Source organism: Camelus ferus, chromosome 3, assembly GCF_009834535.1.
Source record: "Camelus ferus isolate YT-003-E chromosome 3, BCGSAC_Cfer_1.0, whole genome shotgun sequence".
Lineage (NCBI taxonomy): Eukaryota > Metazoa > Chordata > Mammalia > Artiodactyla > Camelidae > Camelus > Camelus ferus.
Window position 1 is genome coordinate 64,704,687 of NC_045698.1, and position 27,842 is coordinate 64,732,528.

General features: G+C 37.9%; 3 protein-coding genes across 4 annotated transcripts in view; 2 read left to right on the forward strand and 1 right to left on the reverse strand.

The window, feature by feature from the left end:
* ARSK (arylsulfatase family member K) overlaps window positions 1-17,408 on the forward strand; it is a 33,413-nt gene extending 16,005 nt beyond the window's left edge. For both annotated transcript variants that reach the window (XM_006194505.2, XM_014567503.2), the window contains exons 4-8: window positions 1,768-2,050; window positions 4,710-4,881; window positions 7,856-8,080; window positions 14,585-14,809; window positions 16,780-17,408. In XM_006194505.2, the coding sequence (XP_006194567.1) occupies window positions 1,768-2,050; window positions 4,710-4,881; window positions 7,856-8,080; window positions 14,585-14,809; window positions 16,780-17,078 (1,204 nt within the window). In that variant the 3' untranslated portion in view covers window positions 17,079-17,408. The remainder of the gene's footprint in view (window positions 1-1,767; window positions 2,051-4,709; window positions 4,882-7,855; window positions 8,081-14,584; window positions 14,810-16,779) is intronic.
* Window positions 1-27,842, reverse strand: part of TTC37 (tetratricopeptide repeat domain 37) — a 134,881-nt gene that overhangs the window by 94,273 nt on the left and 12,766 nt on the right. The gene's annotated exons all lie outside the window — the stretch shown is intronic.
* GPR150 (G protein-coupled receptor 150) lies at window positions 25,145-27,127 on the forward strand. Its single transcript, XM_032476302.1, has one exon. It carries the CDS (start codon window positions 25,278-25,280, stop codon window positions 26,556-26,558), a length of 1,281 nt encoding a protein of 426 aa, XP_032332193.1. The 5' UTR covers window positions 25,145-25,277; the 3' UTR covers window positions 26,559-27,127.

A 27,842-nucleotide genomic window follows, 5' to 3' on the forward strand; every position in this document is an offset into this window, starting at 1 on the left:
AGCTTAATCCTACAAGACTGCCCCCTCCCCCAAACTGCAGACACAAATCATAAGTCCACGTTATCATCTATGCTTCTGACCAACCAATTATAAAATCAGAGGGTCCCATGATCTCTTCCTTGCATATGATTAATTTGCTACAGTGGCTCACAGAACTCAGAGAAAAATTTCACCTACTACATTACCAGATTATTATAAAAGGACATAGGAACAGCCAGATGGAAGAGATGCATGGGGAGAGGGTGCAATGCTTCCATGCCCACTCCAAGCCCGCACCGCTGTCCTCCCCTTCCCCAGCCCTCTCCTGTATGGGTTTTATATGCAGGCAAGATTGACTAAATCTTTGACCCCTGGTGATTGAACTCAATCCCCATCGTCTCTCCATCATCCTCCCTCCCTAGAGTTCAGGAGGTGGGACCAAAAGTTTCAACCCTCTAATCTCTTGGTTGGGACTGGCAACCAGCCCCCATCCTTAGCTGGGGATCCCAAAATAACCTTATTAACATAACAAAAACACTGCTGGTGTAATAAACCCCAAACATTCCACTCTTCTGCAATAACTCTAATAATAGCCACATATAGTGAGAGTTCAGCAATGATTTAAACAAAAGATAAGAAACTGTTAGATTGTTTTGATAGTGTGATAAAGTTTACAATACTTATTATTTCAGGGATTTCTATTTGCTGGACAGAATTAATTAGAATCTGTTAGATAGATGTAATTCTGCTCAAATTCTGGTTTTCATTTTTTATCAAAATATATTGAATATCTACTATAAAAATTATATTTTTATTATGGTGCTTGAATTTCTTTGCCTGTCTTCAAAAGGCAGATAAGTTATATTTAGCTCATCTATGAGCCATTGGTCATTTTGTGTGGCTTTGAAATTTCCCTTATGTGGAGTATTGTTTTAATATAAAATATTCTTTATTTCTATCTTGATATCTGAATATTTTAAGCTCTTTTGTTCATTGGTAGGGTACTTCAGAGGTGTTTGCCTCAACCAAAACTTTATAAAAAAAAAAAGCATCTTAGAAATGTACAAGACTGCTTCCTAAACAGTTATGCCAGCTAAAATACTTACATATTGATTGAGAAAAAGTAGTAGTACTACTACTTACTTATCAAGTAGTGAGATAAAATATTTAGAGAAATTTAATTGATCATTTAGCTTTTAAATCAGCTAAAGAAAATATATCTAGTTTATAATGGAAAAGAAATTTGCATCACTATTAGCTTAGATAGCTTAAATCACAGTTAAAATTGTTCTTATAATGAGAAAAGATAAAGCAGGAAACAATTTAAAACATGAGACCTCAAAAAACACATGAGGTACACAAGGGAGGTAAGAATTATTAAATATAGAGATTTAGTGATAGGAGGAAATTACAGTCTTTAGTTAGAACTGCTATCTCTTATTCTGACAGAAAAAAAAAAAAAGAAAAAATGCTAGAAAATTCAAGAAATACTAGGAATCTGAAATTTTTTTTATTTTACTGAGTATCTTGTTATGAGAAAAAGTAACCTAAATAATGTTAGTTTAAAAAAAAATCATAGATGAATATTTGGTCCTTGGTATGTTTTTTGGGTTTTTTTGGTTTTCTTGGTTTTTGAATTTGCAATGCTCAGTAACTTAATGAAATCTAATGTAGTCAGTCTGAAGTCTAAAAATTGTTTTCCATATTAATCTCATATTTATGCATTGACAGATTTTTTTTTTAACTTTTAAAATACCTTACAATATACCTGTATTTTTGCCCCCTCAGCAATCGTGTAGAAGCCTGGACAAGAGATGTTGCTTTCTTACTCAGACAAGAAGGCAGGCCTATGGTTAACCTTATCCCTAAAAAGACAAAAGTAAGAGTAATGCAAAGGGACTGGAAGAGTACAGACAGAGCAGTCAACTGGTTAAGAAAGGAAGGAATTAATTACACTCAACCGTTTGTTCTATACTTGGGATTAAATTTACCACACCCGTATCCTTCACCATCTTCAGGAGAAAATTTTGGATCTTCCACATTTCACACATCTCTTTATTGGCTTAAAAAGGTAGGTACACTGTGTGTGCTCAAAAGTAGAAGTCAGCACTATAGCGGTATGTTATTACTGTTTGCTCACTGCTTATTATCACTTTCAAAGAAAAATGTGAAAATTGTATATTCTCGTTCAATCAAACTTGACCAACAACTGCTTGACAAACACTAAAGGGACAATTTTACGAAAATAAAATGTGTTAAAACTCAGAACCTACTTCTAAGATGAATATATTTACATATAGTATGTCTATACCTAGGAGTGCAGGCAGTCCTCACTTCGCATGGTTCAGGATCGTAAAAATGACGATGCAAGCTGAAATCATACAAAGAGATCTTAAAAATCAATTGGGAAAATGACTATTTTTCTAGGACTCTAAAAACATTTGTCAAAACATGAGAAACTCTTCTTTGGGGTTATAAATGTATAAGGAAATGACAAAACAGTAAAACAAAGGTTTATTTAATGCATTGTAATTGCAGACACTAGAAACATTGAGAATTAAAATGTTTTGGTTTTTTGTAGAAAAATTAAGAGTAGTTTGAACAGTGCTTGCCTTCTCACTGTGTAACTTAAGATACAGAGCAAGCATCTTCTCTCTGTCTTGGCAGATTGTCACATTCCTTTCTAAATTTGGGTCACCTTCCAACACATTACCCTTTGCATTTTGAATGTCATGATATACTTCTCAGAGTTCCTTTAATGTGAAGTTTTGCTAGTGTCACTTCCCCGAGGACCTTCTTCGTTTATATCGAGTGTGTTTTTACTGAGTGCCTCTGGCTATGTACCTTGAGTGTGTCAAACTGTGGCACTGTCAGCGTTCCCAGGTCAGCTATTTCTTCTATAACTCCAGTTAACGTTTGATTCAAATTTCACTTCCAGGATTACCACTTTTTATTTCTTTATTGTATATTCTTTCACCTTTGTTGACCAATTTCCTCTTTTGATTATCCATTTTAATGTCACATGGATTTATCACTGGGAGACAAGGAGGCAGCACACTTATACACTTTGCAGTCTGTGTATGGACTGAATAAAAGATGTGCAGTGACCAATTGTTGACAAACTTTGAAAGAAATGACGTCATTAATCACTGATTGTGGTACATATATATAGCCTGCATAGTGATTTGGAGACTAAATAACTAGCAGCATATGAATGTGAAAGTCTGTACTTCACGCAATAACACATGGTTAATATACCTTGGTACTGATGACAAATTGACATTATAATGGAGTAATGACAGTCACGCACAGAAAATTGAGTCGGATGGTCATTAAGGATCTGGGCTCAGACACATCTCTGCACTGCTGAGAACTTGAACTTTCTCTGAACTGTACCAGACCCCAGTTCTGGCACACCACCAGCCATATTCAGAACAAACACCTGCCAGCTGCAACCTTAGGGTCTCAAGGTCTCCCCTTGTAACTATGCAACCACTTCGGGCTCCAACCAGTCTAAGCATCTTCACTTCCTCACTTTTTGTCAACTCCAATTGTAATTCTTGATAAACAAGTCATGTGACTAACTGCGCCCTTGCAGGTTTTTGTCTTTATAAGCCTCCCCACCCCCCAATTCTGGCAGAACTCTGAGAAGTGCTTCTTGAAGTCTGTTTCTCTCAGGCGGCAGTCCTAACAAACCCCAAATTAAACACATTTTTATTTCAATCAGGTCTCCTTTTCTGATACTTTGGCTAACAGTAACTAAAATTTGAACCCTGTTGTTGGGAAACTGGTGTTATTTAACTAAACCTTGGAAACTGATATTCATGTGTATCTGAACCATGCAAAGCAGGGCTGCCTGTGTTTTGAAATGCATCATCTTAAATCAAATTTAATTTACTTTAAAACCTCTAACCAGATACATTATTTAGTGCACCCTGCTTTACAGGAAACAATGTTGAAGTTTTAGATACTTCATATCTTCTTAAAAAGTTCCAACTGGCTCTACCTTGAAAAACTTGTTGGGAGTCAGTGCTAGTCTAATGAAATGAGTCAAATAATTTTTAAGTAAGTAGTAAGTAGACATTTGAATTTTTTAAAGATACATGACTAGAAGATATACATGACTTAAGTCTAGTCTTAATTGTTTTTACCAAACCTGTAATCATTATACGTATTAAAAAGTTGTATTTGATACATATATATGTATAACTGAATCACTATGCTGTACACCAGAAACTAATACAACTTTGTAAATCATCTACACTTCAATTTTTTAAAAAAAGTTGTATTTGTTCTTAACAAACATTTGGCTACCTCACTAGATATTGGCATTTTTACTAGTGAACTACTGGAAAAAAAGGAGTCTAGATTCTCAGGTTATTGACTCTGAAGTTTTGAATTGATCACACAACTCTGTTAAAGTACTTAGATACTTATTATGGAATAGAATACTGGCTAATGTAGCTCATTTTTTCCATTGACATTTCATTTTCATTTTCATGTTTTCAATTTTTCAAGTAATTTCACAACTGTCTTACTATGTATACAGATAGTGATATATACCTTTTGTTGTTACTGGGAATATTGACAGTTTGTTCCTAATTTATGCATTTGATTTACTTTTTTCTCTAGATAGTTCATAACAATTATTTTCTACTATCCTAAGTAATTAAACAACATACTTGTTGGAGGGGAGGAATATTACAGCTTTGTTTTTCTCTCCTTTTTAGGTGTCTTATGATGCCATCAAAATCCCAAAGTGGTCACCTCTGTCAGAAATGCACCCTATAGATTATTACTCTTCTTATACAAAAAACTGCACTGGTAAATTTACAGAAAAAGAAATTAAGAATATTAGAGCATTTTATTATGCTATGTGTGCTGAGACAGATGCTATGCTTGGTAAGTGGTATCATTAAAAAGCAACTACGTGAAGAAAAAGTATAATATTTTTCCAACAAACTGTGATCATGCTGGTTGGTGACTTGTATGAACATCCTCAGATAATTTCTCACAGTAGTTGCTGAGATCTGTCAGGCTTAGAATTATAAGACTCTTGGCACATATAAAAGTTGGATAATTTGCATTAATTAATAGTAGAATAAAAATTTTCTATCTTATTCATAAATTAACAGATCCTTAGATTTGTTCATATATAAAGGGTCATAGAAAACTATCAACAGCTTGAAACAAAATGTTTTATCAGCTTTAATCAGGAATCAATATTTAGCCAAACACAGTTAATTTTAAGGCAATTTGGGTTCTGGGAGATGAGACAAGATTAGATGTAGAATCTTGTGTCTTCTCCCAGACTTGTAATAACTGCAAACAAATCCATTGTTCCTAGCCATTTAGAGCAAGGCTTAACTAAAGCTGAAATCCATTTTCCCACGTACATTCTGGTCCAGAATTATGTTGAATCTCTTTTCCTAGTTCAGCTCAAAGCCAAACCTGCATCCATAAGATAATGGTCAGGAAAGTGTTTTGCCTGTTCACTGGAAGACTTATGGCAATTTCCAGTTCAGATGTGGACAAATCCCGGTTTTTAAAAATACCCATTTTAATAACAAATTATTTTCATAAAACTGTATCATTTATTTTGCTGCACTTTGGAGTAGGGCATAATTACATTAGTGGAGTGTGGGTAGCACTTCTGAACAAAGTAAACCTTGGGAGTGAACAAGTAAATGGCTATTTCTTAAAAAGCATTCATTGGGCAAAAATAGAAAAGTATAAAGCAGAAAGCAAAAAAGTCATATGAATAAACTATTTATAATATTGCAAGTATAATATGTATTAAAAGTCCTAAGGACTCAATCTTAAATGCAAATAAGATTTTAAGTGAATTTCTTCAATCCTAAATCCATACAAATACCGAATAGTATTTCAGTATTTTCTAATGTTAGTAAATATTCACCCATTTGCACCCTGGAAATCATTTTTGAAAGTTTGCTGCTAACCATTCATCCTTAAAGTGAGATATTATATATATAAAATATTGCTGCAGGAAGTGTGGGAATACCTCTTGAAGTCTATTCAGAGAAAAAAATGCAGCCACTTACTTCACATTACAAAGTTTATGGAATATACTGTATCCCTTTGTTAAATTGACACTGTCCTGGTTACTCATAGTATTTATTACTGTTCACTGTATTTGCTAGCTTTCAGCCACTATGTTGAACACTGGTGGTACTAAGCTGAATATTATTAAGAAATCAAACATTAATTAAAAGCACTCTAACCTCTTATCCCACCTCAGGGCCTTTGTATGTGCTGCTCCCTCCGCCTAAGATGCCCTTCCCTTCGTTTCTTACAGGGCTGGCTATTCTCAGTCTTTAGCTGTCAGCTCAGATATCACTTCCTCAGGGATATCTTCCCAGCCACTCTAAATTAGTATACCAGCCACATCATCTTACTGACTCTACCCTTTATCACCTTGCTTGTTTACATCATAATCTTTAATTATTTTGTCTATTGTTTACTGTCCATTTCCCTTGAAGAATATGAACTTCATGAGGGCAGGGACATTCATTCTTATTCATCATTGCATCCTACGTGCCTAGCTTTGCATCTGTGGTGCCTGGCATATAGGAAAAACTCAGTCAACACGTACTGAATGAGTCTAAGCACTAGCAGTTATAACATGGTGTTGTAACTGAAGCAGTAAGAAGTTGTAGGGTTCTTGGGGACAGTGAATCGCTCTACCTGGAGGAGCAGGGAGTAATGCTTGAGCTGGGTCCTAAAGGAAGAATGGGGATTTGCCATGTAGAGTGTGGGAGAGAGACATAGAAGGCAGAGTATGTACAGAAAGTCTAAATGAATTATTATTCGTTCAGGGAGTTCTAAGTAGTTTAGCATTGGGAAAGGTCTAGGGGTAGCTGAAGGTGCTGAACTTGTTGAAGACTTAGACAGTGGGAAGCTGTGGGAAGATTTTCAGCTGGGATGTGACCTGATCAGATATTTCAGAGAGATAGCTACCGGAGTGGTACAGGGAATATTAGGAGGGAAAAGAGGAGCAGAGGCAAGAAAACCACTTAGGAAGCAATTACAGTTGTCCGGGTCAAAGACTCTGATGGTCTGAACTCCATAAGCAGTGGGTCTCAGATCTGATCAGAGCTCAGAATCACCTGTGGGTTTTTTGGGTTTTGTTTTTGTTTTTTTTTCTTTTAACCATACAGACCCCTGTAGGCCAGATTCAGGAACTGCCAAAACAGAGATGACTCTTCTCTTTGGACTGTGCCTTACTGTGTTCTCTTAATTGCAAATGAGGAGGAAGTTTCATGGCACTAAGAGACAGGGACTGGTCAGAGGAATTGTACTGTCCAACAACATGCCAATTATATTCCTATGCCATCTGTATTGCTTCCAGCTCTTCTTCAAAGGTGGGATTTCCATAACCCTCAGCTAACTTCCTGGGCATGATATCTGGTGATTGGTGATTTGAGAGAAAGGGTAGCAGGGAGGAGGAGTTCTTACCCCTTTTATCCCCTCCCACTGGGCAGCAACTGTGGGTCAACAGTGATATCGGTACTTTCGTGAGATGTGCACAGTGCCCACATCCAGGCTTGTCTTCCATTTCTCACTGGAGTCACTGGGGTAATGTTCTCCCCATTCTCTGACAGAAACATAGAAAGCAAGTCAACGTGATCTCCAAATAAAGTAACTTAACCTTTGGGGATTGTATTTTCTCCTTCCTCTCTCTAGTCTATCAGCTGAGGAGCAGGCACGGGAAACCTGGCAAAGTTACTTAAGAGCAGTAGATAACACTCAGATGTTAAGAAGCATCCTGACAAACTCTTGTAGGGTCTGAACTTACTGCGATAGAATAAAACAGGAGCTGAAAGCTAATTAAGATTGATCTTGATTTATATTATAGGTGAAGTTATTTTGGCTCTTCGTCAGTTAGATCTTCTTCGGAAAACTATTGTCATATACGCCTCAGACCACGGAGAGCTGGCCATGGAACATCGTCAGTTTTATAAAATGAGTATGTACGAAGCTAGTGCCCATGTGCCACTCTTGATAATGGGACCGGGAATTAAGGCCAACCTGCAAGTGTCAAATGTGGTTTCTCTTGTGGATATCTACCCTACTATGCTTGGTAAGTAATGCAACTCTGTAAATGTTGATTTGTAATAACACTGGAAAATGAGTAGGCAAAATGGTCAGAGGCCCTGCTGACCTGTTCATAACCTTGAGCAACTCATTCCACCGTGAGTCAAACCCACATCTGAAAAATGAGGATACTATTCCTAAGTTCCTTTTGCCTTCACTTACTATAGTCATTTTTTCCTTTGAAAGATTCACAACCAAGATATGACAATAAAGTAAGCCACGTAAGATACTCAGGTTCATGACTTTATAGATGGGATTTGTATATCACTTGGTTCTCTACAACCACCTCCTAAAATGTGAGGATTTCACTTCTGGATTATTCCATCCACTTTGAAACTACTAATTTTTTTTACAATGCTACAAAAGTCCCTCAATGCTGATGCTATGAACATATTTCTCCTCAGAATCTTAAGATTTTTCTGTCATATTTGTTTCACAAGCTTCTTAATGTCTATAAGCATAACCATAGGCCTAGAACAGCAACATTCAGATAGGGATAGTTATCAATTTTTGTTAAAGATACTAGAATAAAGCCATCATAAATTTGGAGGAAGTTATACAGAGCTAACTGTTAGTGTCTATCTACTTTAGCAGAGTACTTTAAATTCAGTAACACTTAAAGTCAATAACATCTAAATACTACATTCTAAGGCACCATCAATTGCAAAAAAGTACCATCAATTTATAAATAGATTTTGGTGAAAGAAAAAGATAACACAGCATATGTTATGTTTAAAATATATATATTAGAATGTGACACAAACATACATCTGGAAATTAGCAAAATAAGGAAGTTCTTTCGATCTCCTTTTTCCTGATACCAGTCTTTCACTTCATTTAACGAAAGCCTATTCCATGGTCTTAAATCTCTTTACAGTTAATTTAGATCAGTGCCCTCCTTTTCTGTTTTATTTCACATCACCTGCATATTTCGAGCACACTTCTTTATTGCTCTTTTGCCTGATGTATATTTTTAATCTCTTCAGTTTCTTAGTCATCATTTGCTGGTTCCCCTTTGTCCCAAAGCAATTATCACAGAGTCATCTCTCTGCCGCTTTCTGGCTCCATCAATTTCCAGGCAGCCCCTATTATTTTCCTCATTTCTGTTTTTATAAGAAATGCATGTGCAATTATGTATATTTATGTGTCTCTCTTATTGTCATCTTTGTAGTCTTATGAATATACACTTCTCTTTTTGGTAGCATTTCTTTACCGTTTCCTTTACTAGTTTTTCCTCATACAGAATTTCCCCACCCCATTTCCAAATTTGCTTAACTTTTTATCCTTATTCTGCTTTCTTGAGGGACAATGACCAGAACTGCAAAAGATTACTAAAGGCTGGGATAATTCTTTCTTAGTTTTTCTTTAATATATTTCTTAGTGATATTTGGTATTTTCTTTATCTTTTTGGCTCTAGTCACTAAATAGTCCAGTTTCTGTAGGGAGTTGTCTGCAATGAGTCCTAGACTATTCTTAGTAATTCTATCACCTTATAGGTTAGTTGATTAATACGCACTGTTTAAATCATTTTTCTTTAAATGTTATTTTATATTCAGCTATAATGCAAATTTTCTTCTCTATAATCTTGATACACCATTATCACTACTTGCCATTTCATACATTGTAAGAGTTAAAAGTTACCTGCAAACTGGAAGATTTTCTAATATATATATGTCTTAACATAATTGTATAAGAAAATACTAAATAAAGTTGTTTGGAATGAGGGAATTTTCATTTATCCACCTAAAGGGCACCTGCTGCCCCCTGCCTAGTTTATGTTACTTGACAATAAATATTTCTCTAGCCAAAACAAAAAAATTCCCTGAAACTCCTTTGCATTCCTTCCTCACTCTTCTGGAAATTATGTGGATTCTCTGAAATTGTAGATTTTTTTCCTATAATTAGTCAATTATTATAATTTCCTAAAACTCATCGTTCTACATAGATTTTTATTTGTTTTTATCTTCGACTGATTTCTGGTAATAGATTCCTTCTGAGTCACATTTCCTAGGAGAATATATTTTATTAACAGCATTTTAGATCATGTGTTGATTAGACCTGCCCAACTAGAATACAGTAGGTAAAGTCAAAAATCAGTGTCTCTCCAATTCTCAAATGGAAACTAACATCTTCAAGGCTTAATGTGTTTCATAATGAATATTTTTATAATGAAAAGGAAGAAGTTACATTTATATGATTGGAGGAGGACAGTAAAGAGAGTATCTATGTATGGATCTTTATATAAAACACTGAAACACTTATTAACCAGATGTTAACCAGAGGTAAGATAGAAAGAGAAAGATGCAGGGTTAGAGGGGAGAGTTCAACAGGAACCTTATGCTGGAGCCAGGAAACAACATTGTAACATTATTTATCTAAAGTTAACCTTTTTTTGGAATGAAATAATGTCATTTTCAGCAACATGGATGGGCCTAGAGGTTATTATACTAAGTGAAGTAAGTCAGAGAAAGACAAATAACATATGGTCTCACTTATATGTGGAATCTAAAAAAATGACACAAATAAACCTATTTACAAAACAGAAAAAGACTTGCAGACAGAGAAAACTAATTTATGGTCACCAGAGGGCAAAGGGAGGAGGGGGAGAGAAACTGAGTTTGGTATCGAGAGATGCACACCACTATGTACAGAATAGATAAACAATAAGGTTCTATTGTATAGCACAGGGAACTGTATTCAGTGACTTGCAGTAATCTGTAATGAGAAAGAACATATATATAACAGAATCACTATGCTGCATACCAGAAGCTAATGAAACATTATAAATCAACTATACTTCAATAAAAAGTTTTAAAAAATAAGATTAAAAAAATTAAATTAAACTTTTTACAAATAAAAGGTTATTAATAGAGCTCTCACAAATCTATAAGAGAAAGAGAAATACCCTATTAACAAATTGACCAAATATATAAATAAACAATTCACAACAGAAGACAAACAAATGGCCAAGATATTTTTAAGCTTCAAATCCAGTAGTCAGAAAAATATTAAAACAAGAAGATACCATTTTTCTTTCACACATAGAGTTTGCAAAGATTTTTAAAAAGCAGAAAAGCTTACATTGGAAATAGGCCTCATTCTGCTGCTGGGAGTATAAACTGGCGCAGATTTTCTGGAGGCAAATGTGGGCATTATGTTCCAAATTACTTAGAAATATGCACACATTTTGACCTAGAAAAATTCCAATTTTAGAAAATAACCTGTAGATACACACAAAGATTTATCTCCATGGATATTTATTATTTATTATGATAAAGAATCAGAAACAGTATGAATTTCTAGTAGTAAGGAATTGGGTAAAGTCAATTTTATTTGAAAAGGTGAAATGACACATGAAAGTGTCCCCATGTATGACTGAAAAGAAAATGTAGACTTTAGAACCATATAAACAGTTTTTGTTTATTGAGATAGGGTATCTATCTAATTTATTTTCCAAATTAGCACATGTTTTTAGAGTAAAAGGATGCTATACCAATTACACCAGTATTAACAGGCATAAATTGAGTCTGTCGCCTTACTGAACAGCCTTACCAGACAAGGCAAAGATAATTCTGATGGTCTATGTTTAATCTGATGTTTACCTCAACCTTTTAAAATGAAATTACTCAACACCAGAAGAGTTTAAAGCTACTTTCAGTAGCGATTCATTCTAAAATTAGAAACTGTGCATCAGTATATTCTATTTTACCTATGCTTACAGATTTTGATAAAGTGTCTACAAAGGACTTCTTATTTTGAGATTCTTCTAACCAATTAGAAGTTCAAAATAGATACAAAATATAATCTATTCTTAGAATTCTGAAGGTCCTTTCTTTATTAGCTTAGCCATAGCTATATTGTTTTGTATGAATCCAATTTATACACAAAGAGTATGAGATTAAATTTCTCAGATCAAAGCTTCAAGCCAGACTGCCTCTTCCCTTCCATTCTATGGACCTTAAAAATATATAAAAGATGATGACTCAAAAAACCTTAAATAGAAAGATATTAAAATAGGAAAAACTCATTGGGATTCCTGTTTTAATAAACCCACCTTACTATATAAAGAGCCCATTGAATTTTAAAATGGTACAATGCTTTTATTTAAAAGTCTGAATTTAAAAATAGCTTTTTGAAGGTATTTTAAAAATGTGGTTCTTTCCTATAAAATGATTATTTTATCATAAAGCAGGAAGAGTATTCTTAGTCTGTGTATCTTTGTAGGTCCTTTATAGTATACTATCACATTATCATTTTCTTGTAATGGCAAAAAAGTGCCATTGTTATGAACAGGAAATCTTTATACTGTTGAAGTTGATATCTTTATGTATTTCAGAGATCATTCTTTAAAAATTACTCCCCAAAATATTTTCTTCCCTGATAACCTAGTATCAGCATCCTTTAGCTCAGTTAGATATAAAAGTAGTCTCATTTTTAAATTAAAATTGTTTTGACTTTCTCTTTCAAATTTATTTTCATGTGATTTTTTTTTCATTTAATAGTTGGCCTTTTTTTTATAAAATGTCTGCCTTCTTTTCACAGAAAGGATAAATCCAGAATTTGAATTGTGAAAATGTAATTGTATAAAAATGCAGTTGTGCTTAAAAGAATGCTTCACTGCTAGTGATTTGAACTGTAAAGCCCTCCTTGTTACAGGATCTTAGTGAAGGGTTGGGAGGGTCATTCTACATAGACTATTTTGTTTTTCTCAGCTGAAGATGATCGTGAAGTTTAATAACTAGGGTAAAACAAGACTTACAGAGTAGTACTAAAGAGTCCAGAGATCCTGGAGTCAGACTGCCTAAATTCAAATCCTTCCTTCAAGTTGGGGAGTTTAATCCTGACTTCTCATAGAAAAACAAGAGAATTATTTAAATTCTTAGTCTAATAAGCTTTTTTAGGAAAATTAAGCTAAGAATAGATCTGAAATAAGGTATTTCTAAGTATTAAAGTGTATTAAAGTGCTGAATACAGGAACTCCCCTGTCATGGCCATGTGCCAGTTGGTCCCTGCTTCCCAGCCATCTTCAACATCCTTTTTTCTCCCTTCCTGAGCCTCCCAGCACTGCCCCCTGCTGGCTGACACACAGCCCAGCCTGGCCCAGCCTATTCCCCACTGTCTCCTAACAGCAGACCTTCCAGTAAGGAGCCTACTGTCTGGCGGCTCAGTTTCATCTTGGGCAGTCTTCTTCCCTTATGTACATCATCTTTTTAACATTTTTGCTCCTTCTCTTTTTTTGTTTTAACCAGTTATCTCCGAAGTATTTCTCTTTCTCTCCTTTTTTCACTCGTTCTTTCATTCCTTCTTTCTCAAAAAAGTCCCTGGTGATGACTGGTTGGCAGAAGATTAGTACTGGTAATATGCCCCTTCCAAGGAAATGTAAGATATGTATTTTTTAATTAGGTTATATGTAAAAAAACAAATACCTTCAGGAGATTTACAGAGCTCTTGTCTACTTCCTTATTCTCCTTTAATCTGTTTTTCCCCAAATTTCTTTATTCAACTTTAATTTCTAGCATTGCAGATATATTACTTTCTATTTTTCATTGGAGACATTTAATTATTTCTAAATTAATGTTTCTAAAAGCATGGAACATTGAAACCAGAAAAGCTGTGGGGGAGGCATTTACAGACTAATTTTGGAACTGTCCCAAGTACCAAGCCATAATTCATGGTAATTTTTCTATAAGAAAAAGACAGTTTGAGTTCCAAACAAATACCTTAAAAGTAATTTTTAAAAATATAACCTCTTTTTAAGTTAGATATTTCTCATACTAATGCTGTTTTATATGACTATATTTGATAAAGAAAAAATAAATTATTTTTCTCTAAATCAGTTTAATCCAGGCTTTCCCAACATATGTTCTGAAAAAGACTAGTCCCTCAAGGTGCTACTTAGGAATAAAAAGAAGTTCTGTCATCAAATAACTGAGACACATGGCATCCTATAAACCACCCTTGATACACCTCAGCAATAAATTTACATCTACAATAAATTTACCTATTTAATTTTAACCATTGTTTGCAAACATATAGAAGTACTAAACCCCTTTCTTACATAGGTCTTATTAATATCCTATGGAACAAATTTGAAAAACAACTGTGATTACTTCACCATTCAGAAATAAAGCACTGATGATATTAACTAATATTTGTTGAGCATTTCTGATGTGTCAGGCACTGTTCTCAAAATTTTACATAAATTGTCATATTAAAACTAAAACAAACCTGTGAAATACAGGCATTATTATTATCCCCCTTTTACAGATGAGGAAACTGGGGTTCAGAATGGTTGATAACATGCCCAAGGTCACAAGTCTGATGGAGTCTAGGCAATCTATTTACAAAATAGACTTGGATCTAGGCAGTCTATTTACAAAATCCATATACCATCCCTAGTCTCTGTGACCTTTAATGATATCATTTATCAAGGTTCAACTAATGAAAAAATGAGCCATTAAAAAAATATCGTATTATTTTTGTTACATAGATATTGCTGGAATTCCTCTGCCTCAGAACCTGAGTGGATACTCTCTGTTGCCACTATCATCAGAAATGTTTAAGAAGGAACAAAAATTCAAAAACCTACATCCGCCCTGGATTCTGAGTCAATTCCACGGATGCAATGTGAACGCTTCTACCTACATGCTTCGAACTAACCAATGGAAGTATATAGCCTACTCTGATGGTGCTTCAGTATTGCCTCAACTCTTTGGTAAGTTTGTTGATATATACATATATTTTTTTAATTGCAGTATAGTCAGTTTACAATGTTGTGTGAATTTCTGGTGTAAAGCTTAATAGTTCACTCATACATATACATACATATATTCATTTTCATATTCTTTTTCATTGTAGGTTACTATAGGATATTGAATATAGTTCCCTGTTCTATACACTATAAACTTGTTGTTTATTGTTGATGTATTTTTTAAGTTTAGTATTATGTGTAATGAGCTGACGTACAGAGCATTTGCTCAAGGGAGCCAGTAATCGTCATCAAATATATAAATATCTACTGCTTCTCATACTAGGACCGTTTACAAAAGGTTGCCCTTGTGAGGAGCAGCTACTTTGTAAATCAGCATCTGAATTCCAAAGTAGGTGCGCTAAGACTTTTAATCTGGGCCTCAAGATTAAAAACACCACTGTTTTTTCTGATCAAGCTGTCTTCTAACACTCATGGTTATCTTTCCCAATCAGTAGTCAACATCCTCTCATTGTACCTTGGTTTCAGTTGTTCTGGAGGATTAATACCTCTATCTTAGGGAGTCTGACGTGCTACATTTATTATGTAATGTTCACCCCAACCCTACAAGATGATACCATCATCCTCATTTTATAGAAAAGACTAAGGTTCAAAGGGATTCAGATACCTGCACAAGGTCTCACTGCTACGAAGTGGCAGGGCTGGGATTTCAACTCAGGTCTGACTCCAATATCCATGCTCCTTCCATCCTACAAAAGCCTTCACTACTCTATGAATTCATTTTTAAGCATTATTATTAGACTTAAAGTTCTACTTATCCTTTGCCCCCTTTTTGCATATAAAGTATGTGCTAAAGCTAATTTTATATTCCTTTTTTGCTAATTTTTTCCCAGTTTTGACAAATGTCAAAATTATTAATTCAAAATAATTCTTTAGAGGCCAAACTGATTAACCTCCCCTCCCACCCTTAACTCTAAGAGCAGGAGATTCTTAGCTTCAGAAGACAGTCCTTAAATTTTCATCCTGATGAGGAATGGGCAACTCTTGTTTGTTCATTGGTTATGTTCTTCAAAAAGCAGATGTGACTGTCAAAGATCAGTGGAGAAGCCTGCCTTTCTTATATTCTCTGGGGTTTATTCACTGACTTCCCTTTCCTAAAGAGGGGGCATCTGAAGTCACTGAGCAAAATCATAAATGTCTTTAGGGGCCTCCTGGCTAGTGCACTCAAATAGACCTGGAGGGGTTTTACCCTCAAGGTGCAAGGTTCATTTACTGACTTAAGTAAATTGTCATAAGATCTTTGATTTGTCGTTTTTCCAATTAGATTGGCATCCTAGTTATATTGTCTGTCTTCCTACATTGTAGGTAAAAAAGGTGTCTATAAAATATTTATCATTATTTCCTCAGTGGTAGTAATTGAGAGTTTTTACTTCCATGCTCATTTGCTCAGACAGTATTGATGAATGTAATTTTCAAAAACTAAACATAAGATGTTAATATATTAAAAAAAAAAACCCTCAGAGTAAGTAAAGTTGCAAGAACACAACTCGACTATGTAAAAAATTCCTACAGCTGGAATGTTTGGGGCTGTTGAAATGGGACAATTTAAGCATTCCTTTTTTTTTTTTCATGTCAAAGTAAGCAAGGCATCAAAAGTAGGAAGAACTGGGCCTAAGCCGGCTCACTAGTTTGACTGTTTCTGCCATCTAAGAATAGATAAGAAAAAAAAAAGGGGGGGGGGGTGGGGAAAGCAGGATGAATGGTAAGAAGGAAAATAATTTGAACATACATTTAGAAAGGTGTTTAACTTTTTGTATATTATTTCTCCATTTATACTGTTCTTTATCTTACTACACTTAAAAGAACTGAAAATAAAAATAAATTATAATACATTATCTGTCACAGAATAATGACATTCTAAAAAAAAATTTCTAGCAGGTAACTATTTGACAGCTATTCAATTTTTTTTCTTTCAGATCTTTCCTCAGATCCAGATGAACTAACAAATATTGCTACAAAATTTCCTGAAGTTACATATTCTTTGGATCAGAAGCTTCGTTCAATTATAAACTACCCTAAGGTTTCTGCTTCTGTCCACCAATACAATAAAGAGGAGTTTATCAAGTGGAAACAAAGTATAGGGGAAAACTATTCAAATGTCATAGCAAACCTTAGGTGGCATCAGGACTGGCTGAAAGAACCGAGGAAGTATGAAAGTGCCATCGATCTGTGGCTTAAAGCCCACTCTGATCCAAAAAAATTTGAACAAAAATAAGAAAAGCATGTTCTAGAGCTATATAAAAATATGTTAAAAGATCATGATTAATTTTGCATTTTAAATGAAGTTAATAATTACTGACTTTTAGATACTTTTAAAGAATGCACTCTATTTTAAAATAAAATATCAATCAGTATAGGATTATATATTTTCAAAATGATTATCAAGACCTCATTCTTACCAACTTCTAACAAATTAATATAAGTATTAAAAAGGATGGAAACAAATACCATGTATAAAGCTGTGTTCCTCTGAATATTACAGAATATAGAATATTATAACAATTATTATTACTATGAATCATAAAATAGGTATTTGTGAGTCCTTGATGGTGTCTGATGAGTTGTTTCTATTTGATGGGACATAGATCATTTGGACATATTTGATGGGAGTATTTAGAGTATTCGATGGGGCATAGACTGTGAATAAAGCTGAAATTTATTTTTTTAAATAGGTAATAAATGCACAAGGTACAAGCTTCAAAAAGTTACTAAAGGGTTAACAGTTGACATGAAGCCTCTCTCCTCTCCCAGTCCACCAGACACCCAGTTCCCCCTCTGGGAGGCAACTACTGTAACCCGCTTCCTATGTATCCTTTGAGAGACAGACATGCTTCTACAAACTACATTCTTCCCCAGCAAACCATCCCCCTACAAGTGGTAGCATACTTCACAAAATGTTCTGCATCTTGTTCTTTTTTTTTTTTTTTTCACTTAACAAGAGACATCTAGAAGTGAAATTGCTGAGGTAAGACTATATCTAGCAAAATTACTCTAGAGACTACCAAATTACCCCAAAGAACTTATACAAATTTGTACTCTCACCAGCAATACACGTCCTCACATTTGTTGCCAACAGGGTCAATAAAAAATACTTTCTTTTTCTTATTATGAGTAAAGTAGATCATACTTTCGTATGCTTAATAGCCACTGAAATTTCCTTTACCGTGACCTTTCCTATTTGTGTCCTTTGCCCATTTCCATAGTTTGTCTTTTGACTTTGTCCTATTCAATTCAAGAAGTCAGAGAAGAAAATACTCATAAATGTTGAGGTATGGATGGTAAAGGATTGGTATCCTTAAATAACATTTTGAGAGTTCTGCTTCCACATAGGATAGGGAAAGTTGCAAGGGAATATTGCTTCCACATTAACAGAAACCAAAAGGAAAAGGGAAAAGCTAGATACTCTACAAAATTAAAACTTTTTGAGCCTCTCATAGGACTGAGTTGCAAGGCAATAAGTGAACTGAATTGAAAAGGGTGGCCAGCCCTTGTGATGAGAGCTGAGACATCAAACTGTTCCACCTATGGCAGAGCACAGGAGGAAAAATTAGCAGCCCGAAGAACAGGTAAGAAAACAAACGGATATTCTGACAAATTCATAAAAGCCACATGTGTGTGAAAATAACAGTAGAAATGCTAGGAGTTGCACACACAAAGGAGACCACTCCCAGTAATGAGCTTTTTTTCAGGGACCTCAACCAGCGCTCATGAGAAAGATGGGAGCAGGACAGGAGACTTCACGGAGCCTCTTCACTGGGACAGATGTATAGATGGGGAGGGGCTGCCTCTGGAGGACAAGCATATAGCTCAGAACCTTCTCTCATACTAAGTAAAACTCATCTGCTCCTGGAGCAGGAAACCAAATCACCCCCAGTCATCAGCAAAGGGTCAGCTTCATTGGGAAGGGGCAGAATACAGCAAAAGCTCTCTGCTAAGGAGAGGCAGAACAGAACCCTAGTCATGCTCAGATTCCTACACTGAGAGAAAGCAAAGACCTCTTGCAGCAGGGGAAGGGCCAGGAAACTTGCTCTTTTGCAAGTTACAAGCTGAAGTTTGGCCGTCATAGGTGGAAGGGACAGAAATGTGAATAAAGCCCCACCCTTGAGGCTTAGGCCCCCAGGGCTTAGAGAAGACTGTGGCCGGGATAAGAGAGTTTCTTTAAAAGAAAATCAGCCTGCTCCCACCACGAGCAACAGCACACTACTGCTGGGAGAGGGACAAAAGGTATGGAGCGAGAAACCTCCCACCCCGGCCGCAGTGGCCAAACGTGCTGAAAAGTTGGTGGTGAAACAGGAACCCCGAGAAGAACCCTCCAGCATTCCAGGCCTCTCACTAAAGCAAGGTATCAGCAGTAGGGGGGAGTGCTGAGTCTGTAATATAATAATGGCAACTATAGCAATGACAAAACCCAAAGTTAGCTCAACTACTGACTAGATTTAGTTAGCCCTCCCCACCTTAGTGGCCACCAAATGAACAGGCATGCCCATTTTCAGGAGCAAATACTATTTACATCAGTCACTATTTTTCCTTTACATATAATGTCTGGCATTCAGTCAAACTTACAAGGCAAAAAAGTAAAAAAAGACCCATTTTGAAGAAATAAAGCAGTAAAGAGAACCAGACTGAGAGATGGCCCCAAAGTTGAAACTATGAGAAAGTGACTTGAAAATACTACAATGAATCTACTGGAGGATCTAAGGGGAAATATGGATAACATGCATGAACAGATAGGGAATTTCAGCAGAGAGATAGAAACTATGAAAAAAAGAATAAAATTGATTCACTAGAAATGAAAAACATGCTATCATATGAAGAAGTCCTTCAAATGGCTCATCACCAGACTAGACACAAAAGAAAACTATCAGTGAACTTGAAAAAAAATAATTAGTGAACTTGAATGTAGGCCAGAAGAAATTTTTCAAAATGAAATCCTGAATTTCAAATGGTAAAAAGAGAAAAAAGAATGGAAAAAAAAGAAAAAAAGAAAAGTGGAGAAAAATTGAGCAGAGCATTCAAGAGCTGTGGGATAATCCGAAAGGTGATACTATATGTAAGTTGAAATAACGGAGAATAGAGAGAAAATGTCCAAAGAAATAGCTGAGAATTTTCTAAAATTAATGAAAGATAACAAATCACCCACCTAAATGTTTAGGGAAGCCCAAGCAGAATACAAAGAAAAATGCACATAAGCACATCCAAGTCAAACTGTTGGAAAATACAGAAAAAGAGAAAATCTTGGAGGCAACCAGAGGTGGGGAAATAACATTCCATACAAAGGAACAGAGATAAGGATTAAAGCAGATTTACCATCAAAACTATGTAAACCAGAAGACAATGGTAGAACTTCTTTGAAGTACTGAAAGACAAACTGTCATCCTAGAATTCTATATACCTAGCATAAACATTTTTCAAAAATGAAGAAGCTGAGAGAATTTGTTACCAGCAGACCTGAACTATAAGAAATGTTAAATGACCTTCTTCATGCAGAAGGAACATGGTGTCAAATGGGAATGTGCATCTATACAAGGGGAGAAATGGGAACACTCGTACATTACTGGTGGGAACATAAAATGGTAGTCCTTGTGGAAAACAGTTTGGAAGGTCCTCAAAAAGTTAAACATAGAATTACCGTATTACCCAGCAAATCCACTCCCAGGCATATATCCTGGAGAACTGAAAAGAGGTGTTCCCAGAAAAACCTGTACACAAATGATCATAACAGCATTACACACAATAGTCAAAAAGTGGAAACAACTCAAATGTCCATCAGCTGATAAATGAATAAGCAAAATGTGGTTTTGTGTAATCCAAAATGTGTAATCCAGACAATGGAATATTATTTAGCCATAAAGAGGAATGGAGTCCTGTTACACGCTACAGGATGGATGAACCTTAAAAACATTATGCTAGGTGAAAGAAGCCAGAAACAAAGGCCACATACTGTTGTTATTACTGCATTTATATGAAACATCCAGAATAAACAAAAGGAGACAGAAGATGGATCAGTGGTTTCCAGGAGCTCAGGATGAAGGGAATGCATAAGAAATTTCTCTCTGGAGTGATGAAAATGTGCTAGAATTAGATAGTTGTGATGGTTACACAAACTTGTGCACTGAATATACTAAAAGGCACTGAACTGTACACTTTTAAAGTTTGAATTTCATGGTTTGTGAATTATATATGAATTTGGAAATGATGAAGTAACAATGAAACACTTATTTTTTTCATCTATGAGAATGACAAAAATTTAAAACAAGGATGAGGCTCAATACTAAGTCTGTGGGGAAAAAGACATGCATTGCTTGTGCCCCTTGTCAAGGGCAATGCAGCACCATGTATTCAAATGCTTAAAAAATGCATATGCTTCTGCCCTAGAAATTCCAATTGTAGAAGTTTATCTTGCAGGAATAACTGAACTTGTGTGCAAGGACATATATAAAGAGATGTTCTTCACTGATTTATAAAGTGAAAATTAGAAAATCTTTGTCCAAAAACAGGGGGTTATTCAGATAATTGTAATTCATTTCACATTAAACAGACAGTTTATACCACATGTTTTTATTGGTTGACATGGAAAGTTATCCAAATACTACATTAACTGGAAAAATAACAGGATGTAGAATACTATACATGATACATTTTTATAAATATATATGTATATATATATGGTCATTATAGTCTAAAGGTTACATAATTTAGTATTAACAGCAATTATCCCTGGGTGATATATTTAGTGATTTTTTTTCTAATTTTTCTGCAATTAATATGTACAATTTATATAATAATATTTTATTTTAAAAACATGTATGTCAAGCTTATCATCACCAATATTGAGACAAACTAGCAGTGTGTGTCCTCAAAATGATGCACTGAGGACACAGTATTACCTATGTAGTATTTCAGCCCTGAATGTCTAATCCAAATTTAATTATATGGAAACACAACTTTAGAGACATTCTGCAAAACATGTGTCATGGACCCTTCAGACCGGTGAGTTTCATGAAAGGAAAAAGAAAGTCTGGCAAACTTCTGGACTAAAGGCCACTAGAGAAATATTATAGTTAAGTGCAATTCATGATCCTCAATTTTGCCTAGCACAGTGAATGAAAATAAACTCATTGCAAACCACATCTTCGTGAAATTTGTCAGAGACAAAGAGAAGAGTCAATAAGCTTCCAGAATGGAAAAGGCAATAGCATCCAAGCAAATCAGGAGTCAGAATGGCTTCAGGCTTCTCAACACAAACACTTAGAAGCCAAAATGCAATGGAGCAATGCCATCAAAATTTAGAAGGAAAATATCGCCAATATAAAATTCTAAACTCAGCCAAATCATATTAAATGTGAAGGTAAAATAAAGACATTTTCAGACATGCAAGGTCCCCAAAAGTTACCCTTCCTCAAGAAACCACTGAGGGATGCTTTCTACCCAAGGGAAGAAAATAAACCAAGAAAGGAAAAACAAAACAAAACCAAAACAAAAACAAAAACATGAAATTAGAAAGCAGGAGAACCAGCATGAGCTAACTGAAAGGAGTCCTAGGATAATGATAAAGGAGATGCCCAGATGACAGCTGGCCCAGAAGGCAGCCTCTCCTGATTGAATCTACATGAATCAAGTAACAGCCACAATGAGGGCTCTCTCTGCTCTGTCCTCAGCCTCTGTCCAATCTTTTTAACTTTATGACATATCGGATGATGTGTTCTACCAAAGGAGAAAAAACCAAGAAAAAAGAAAAGAGATCCAAGAAACAAAAACTCCAACCTAAGAGAAAGGCAGAGCATTTCACTGATGACAACAAAGAGACGTTTCGGGACAATCGGAAGGCGGCAGGCCTAGAGAGAAACCAGCCCATACGTGGAGGGAATGGAGGTCTCTGGTAAGAAGGGTTACAAGAAAAAAAAATTGGAATTGCTATAGTATGTTATGAAACTGACCTTGTGGAAATTGTACTGAGGGACTCTTTAAAGGTATAGCTATGGTAATAATGAAAACTAATAAAAGGTCATTATTGATGTGAAGAAAAAGAAAATAATGATATTCATAATATATTACAACATTCAGCTGTGAATATTTTCACTTCAAAAGAACATAAACACTGAATATAGATCTAACCCCAAATTATAATATTTCTATATTAATAGTGTAAGAAAGGAGAAACGGTGGGGACAGAGGCATGAAAGCTAAATCTTTATCCTAATCTAATAAGAAGCTAACAGATAATATCTAAAACCACTGAAGCAATAAATAGTATTACACACTTACTATTTAGAATTATGGAATTAAGTAAATATCAGAAGAAACAGCAAATACAAACTAAACTGGCTCCCCTCTAGTGAAGGTATGTGAATGGGGAACTCTATGTTGTTACCAGTCCTCTAGTCCTCTTTCCAAACTATATGCAGGTATTATCTTGAGAAGGATTATTTTTTAAAAGTCATTGTTTTTTTTAATCAGGTCTTAGTAAAGTTCTGTGAAATATAATTTTGCTGGTAGAGTCTTGCTTTGTTATATGAGAGCATTTTAACAAATTTGAGACAAATTATAGAATTATCTTGAGAAATATTCAACTGATATGCCTTGGCTAGGAGAATCATTGAATTATGGGTATTGCTCAGAGAGAGCTCCCTAGAAGAAGTGGATCATAAGCCAGAATGATGTATGTTACAGAGAAAAAGGCCACAGGCAAAACCGTCTGAGGGAAGAATGTGAAAATTAAACCAGGAGTTTGATTTCCCAAGCTATCACTCTACCTCTTAAATGTTCCACCAAGAATGGCTATTCCTGCATCTCCCCAGGGCTTCTTTGGAACTTCTGGATGATACTGGCATAGGTATGAAAGGCATTTTTTTCTTAGGTCGGCGGTTTACAGTAAAGGTAGAAACATTTGCTCAAAGTTACCTGAAATGCATCACATATTCATTAATCCATCAACTCAAAACATATTTATTGATGGACCTACCATGTGTCAGGTCCATCGCTAGGCACTGGGGATATAATAAAAATGACCACGGTCTCTGGCCAAAGGACAACAGCTCAGGAAATGAGATTCCTACAGCAACTAGCAGGACTGTCCCCTGCACCCACCAAACCCACCTATCCCGTGCATCTTAAAAATGCCAAATGTTTCCTCAGCCTGGGAGTGCAAACCTCAGCAGACGCCCAGACCAGGAAGCACAGGGAGTTTACTTTCACCGCGATTAATGTGACAGGCACATAAAAGACAAATTGATGCTTCCAACGGTAAAACTAAAATTTGTTCGTGAGGATGTAGGGCTGAAATAAAAGACATAGCATTTAATCTAAACCATTTCTTGTGACTTGGATTTCTTTTTTAAAAATTGGCCGCCTTATCATTTTGTTAGTCACCTTTTCTCTAGGCTTATTGGAGGCGTAGTCCCTCCTAGCAACTTCCCATCTGCTAGAAAACAGAATCAAGAGAATGAAGAGCCGTGATGACACATCCATCACTGGGTGAAAATATTAGGAGAAAAGCAATAAAGGTACTACCTATTTGCATAAAACCTATTAATGCCCTCTTCAGAGTAATGAAATGAATTTTACATCACGGAGAGCAGCTGTGATCCACTGTTCCTAGTAATGAGGAGTATCTGAAACAATCTACAAACCTACTGCTACTCCTAATTGCCAAGCAACACCCTTGACTTTAGTTCTCTCCAAGTGAAATACTCTCATTTTTGGCCAGAAAAAGATTCATCTATTGTTCTCCTCTTGACTCAAAAAGCTGTTAGGTTTCTTGTGTTCCTGTTTTTCTCACACTAGTGCAGATCCAGGGCATTCCAAATCTTTTTCTTTCCTTTTCCTTTTCCTATTCCTTCCCCTCTCTCTGTCTCTCTGTCTCTGTCTCTGTCTCTTTCATCAAAACTAGTGCCTTTTCTATTTTTTTTTTCCCCTACTGCCAACCTGAAACCATTTTAAGGGGGTACAGTATTAGTCAGGACCTTCCTCTCCGGTGTGCTGGTCCCGGGTTAACAATGGCCAGGCGAAGCGACCTTCTGGCCAGCTGTGCTCTACAGGTAAACAGCGAACGGGAGGAGTTCCTAGAGCCCAGTGGTTCGCGGCATCCGCGAAGGCCACGTGGGGGCCGCGGCAGAGATTGGAAGGGGATCCACCGGGATTGGGAGGAGAGACGCGGAGGGGAAGGTGGAGAAGAGGAATCATGTGTGTTCCTAGTGTGTACAACCCCCATTTGAGTGACAAATGACGAGGACAACCTATAAAAACAACTAAGCGCAAAGCTATCCGCATCCATCTCCCTGTCTGTGAGTGTGCGTTTTCAACTAACTTTGGGAACTCGTAGACCCGGCGTTGCGCCCCGCGCAGCCTCGCCTCCACCTTGATTTCCCGCGCCCTGCCTACCCTCTTCGGTACCTCCTCTTCCTCCAGGCTAAGGATGGAGAATCCCTTCAGCCCCTCAACTCCGTCGCCGGCGCCCAACTTTTCCCTACCTATCTCGCTGGGCTGGGGTCTCAACCTGACTTCCGGACAGGGAGCCCCCGTCCCGGGGCCACCGCGGCCCAGCCACCGCGTCCGCCTGGTCTTCCTGGGGGTCATCCTGATGGTGGCGGTGGCAGGCAACGCCACGGTGCTGTGCCGCCTGTGCGGCGGCGGTGGGCCCTGGGCGGGTCCCAAGCGTCGCAAGATGGACTTCCTGCTGGTGCAGCTGGCCCTGGCCGACCTGTACGCGTGCGGGGGCACCGCGCTGTCGCAGCTGGCCTGGGAGCTGCAGGGCGACCCGAGCCGGGCCGCGGGCGACCTGGCATGCCGCTTCGTGCAGCTGCTGCGGGCATCTGGCCACAGCGCTTCGGCCCACCTCGTGGCGCTCATTGCCCTCGAGCGCCAGCGCGCAGTGCGCCGTCCACAGGACCCGCCACTGCCCGCGCGAAGCCTCGCCGTCCTGGGCTGGCTGCTTGCGCTGCTGCTGGCGCTGCCCCCCACCTTCGTGGTCCGCGGGGGCGCCCCCTCGCAGCCGCCTGCCGAGCCCCCGAGCGCCCGCGCCTTGCCAGGGGAGCGTCGTTGCCGCGACATCTTCGCGCCGCTGCCGCGCTGGCACCTGATGATCTACGCGCTCTATGAGGCCCTTGCGGGCTTCGTAGCTCCGGTCGCAGTCATGGGAGTCGCGGGCAGCCGCCTGCTCTCCGCCTGGTGGCAGCGCTCGCCTCCGGCCCCATCGGCTGCGGTGCCCAGGTCGGCAAGTCCCGGCCAAGCCCCCGAACCCAGCGCTCTGCCCCGCGCCAAGGTCCAGAGCCTGAAGATGAGCTTGGTGCTGGGGCTGCTGTTCGTGGGGTGCGAGCTGCCCTACTTCGCCGCCCGGCTGGCGGCCACGTGGTCGTCTGGACCGGTGGGAGACTGGGAAGCCGAGGACCTAGCGGTGGCGCTGCGCCTGGTGGGGGTAGCCAACAGCGCTCTCAATCCCTTCGTCTACTTGTTCTTCCAGGCGGCCGACCGCCAGCTCTCGCGGCGGCTGCGGAGGCGCCTGGGCGCAGTGTGCTGCCAGGGGGAGGGAGTCGCGGAGGACGACGAGGGGGCCCGGAGCCACCAAGCGCTCCACCGCCACCGCTGGCCCCACCCCCATTATCACCACGCTCGGCGGGATCAGCCAGCCGAGGGCTACTTGCGCCCACCCCCGCCGCGCCCCCGGCCGCTGCCCTGCTCCTGCGAAAGCGTCTTCTAGGTGTTCGATGGCCAGAGGCAGGTCATCTGTCGCCGCGGCACCGCCTCCACGCAACACGAGGCCAGCTGGGGGTCTATCTAGATCACAATGGCAGGAGAGTCCCCAAGAGCGTTACACTGAAGCTGTCCCCGTTCTCCACTCCCCTATTATATTTCTTTCTAATGTTTATATTTTTTTACACTATTCTAGATTCTTTTCTCCTTTCCAGTTCTTCTCACATCCCCCCTTTGGAGACTAGAGAGTGAGCCACTGGGAAGTTGTAAAAACAAAGTTATAGAGTTATTTTTGCAGTTCTTTTTCGCTCCCAAAGTGTTCTGGATAAGATCATTTGTTTTAGCTAAATTGCCAAGCTTTCAATATTTGCTATATCTGTTTGTACGTATTTTGGATCATGTTTAAGTGTACCTTCGGGACCAGAGAATTCGCCTTTCTGTCCGAGAGGAATATCCTCACGTTGCTCTCCCGAAGGAGCCTGGAAATTGTACCAGTGATACTGTTAGAAATGTAATCTCGCTGTCACTTCAGAGCGACAGAGTATTTGTAAAATAAAAATATTTCCCACAGAGCAACTAGGACTTTTTTTTTTTTCCTTGTAACATAGTTACGTGTTTTCTCAATAGAAAGTCAATGTGGCCTTTATTTCCAACCTAGCTTCAACTTCAGTAGAAGCTGGGATTGTAGGAGGGAGACATAAAAGCTTCCCGTAGTCCCTTTCAAATATGCCCAGTTTCTGTGGGAAACTGTCACTGTGCCCAGACCAGCCTCTACAGCTGAGATGCTGAGCACAGGCAGTGCCTCTCAGTACAAAATCCCCAGCAAAAGAGAAAACGGAAGCACCTGGGTGGTGCGGGTGGGCGAGGCTCACCCTCCCAGGTGGAGCTTTATGGAGATTTGCAGGTAGGAAGAAAGCTGCAACCTCCCACTACTGCATGTATATATAAAACTCCCTTTTTTACAAACAAAGGTAATGCCTATTGGTGTGGATTGCTTAGAACCAAGTCAAGGAACAGATATGGTCAATGACCTCCTCCTCCTAACTGTCCTTGGTTCTAGAGAAGCGGCAGCACTTAAGAACAAATATTACCAGTGTCTTTCAGCTAAGAATCTGCAAGCTTTCCATAATAGTGTTTCCTGTTCCTGAACAAATGCAGGACAAAGATGCAGAAAGGGGAAATGACTGGTGAAGTGCACTTGTCAAGCCAAAGCTCTCTGAGGACTTTGTTTTGTTCACTGATATATCCCAAACTCTTAATGTTTGATACATAGTAGGCACACAACACACAT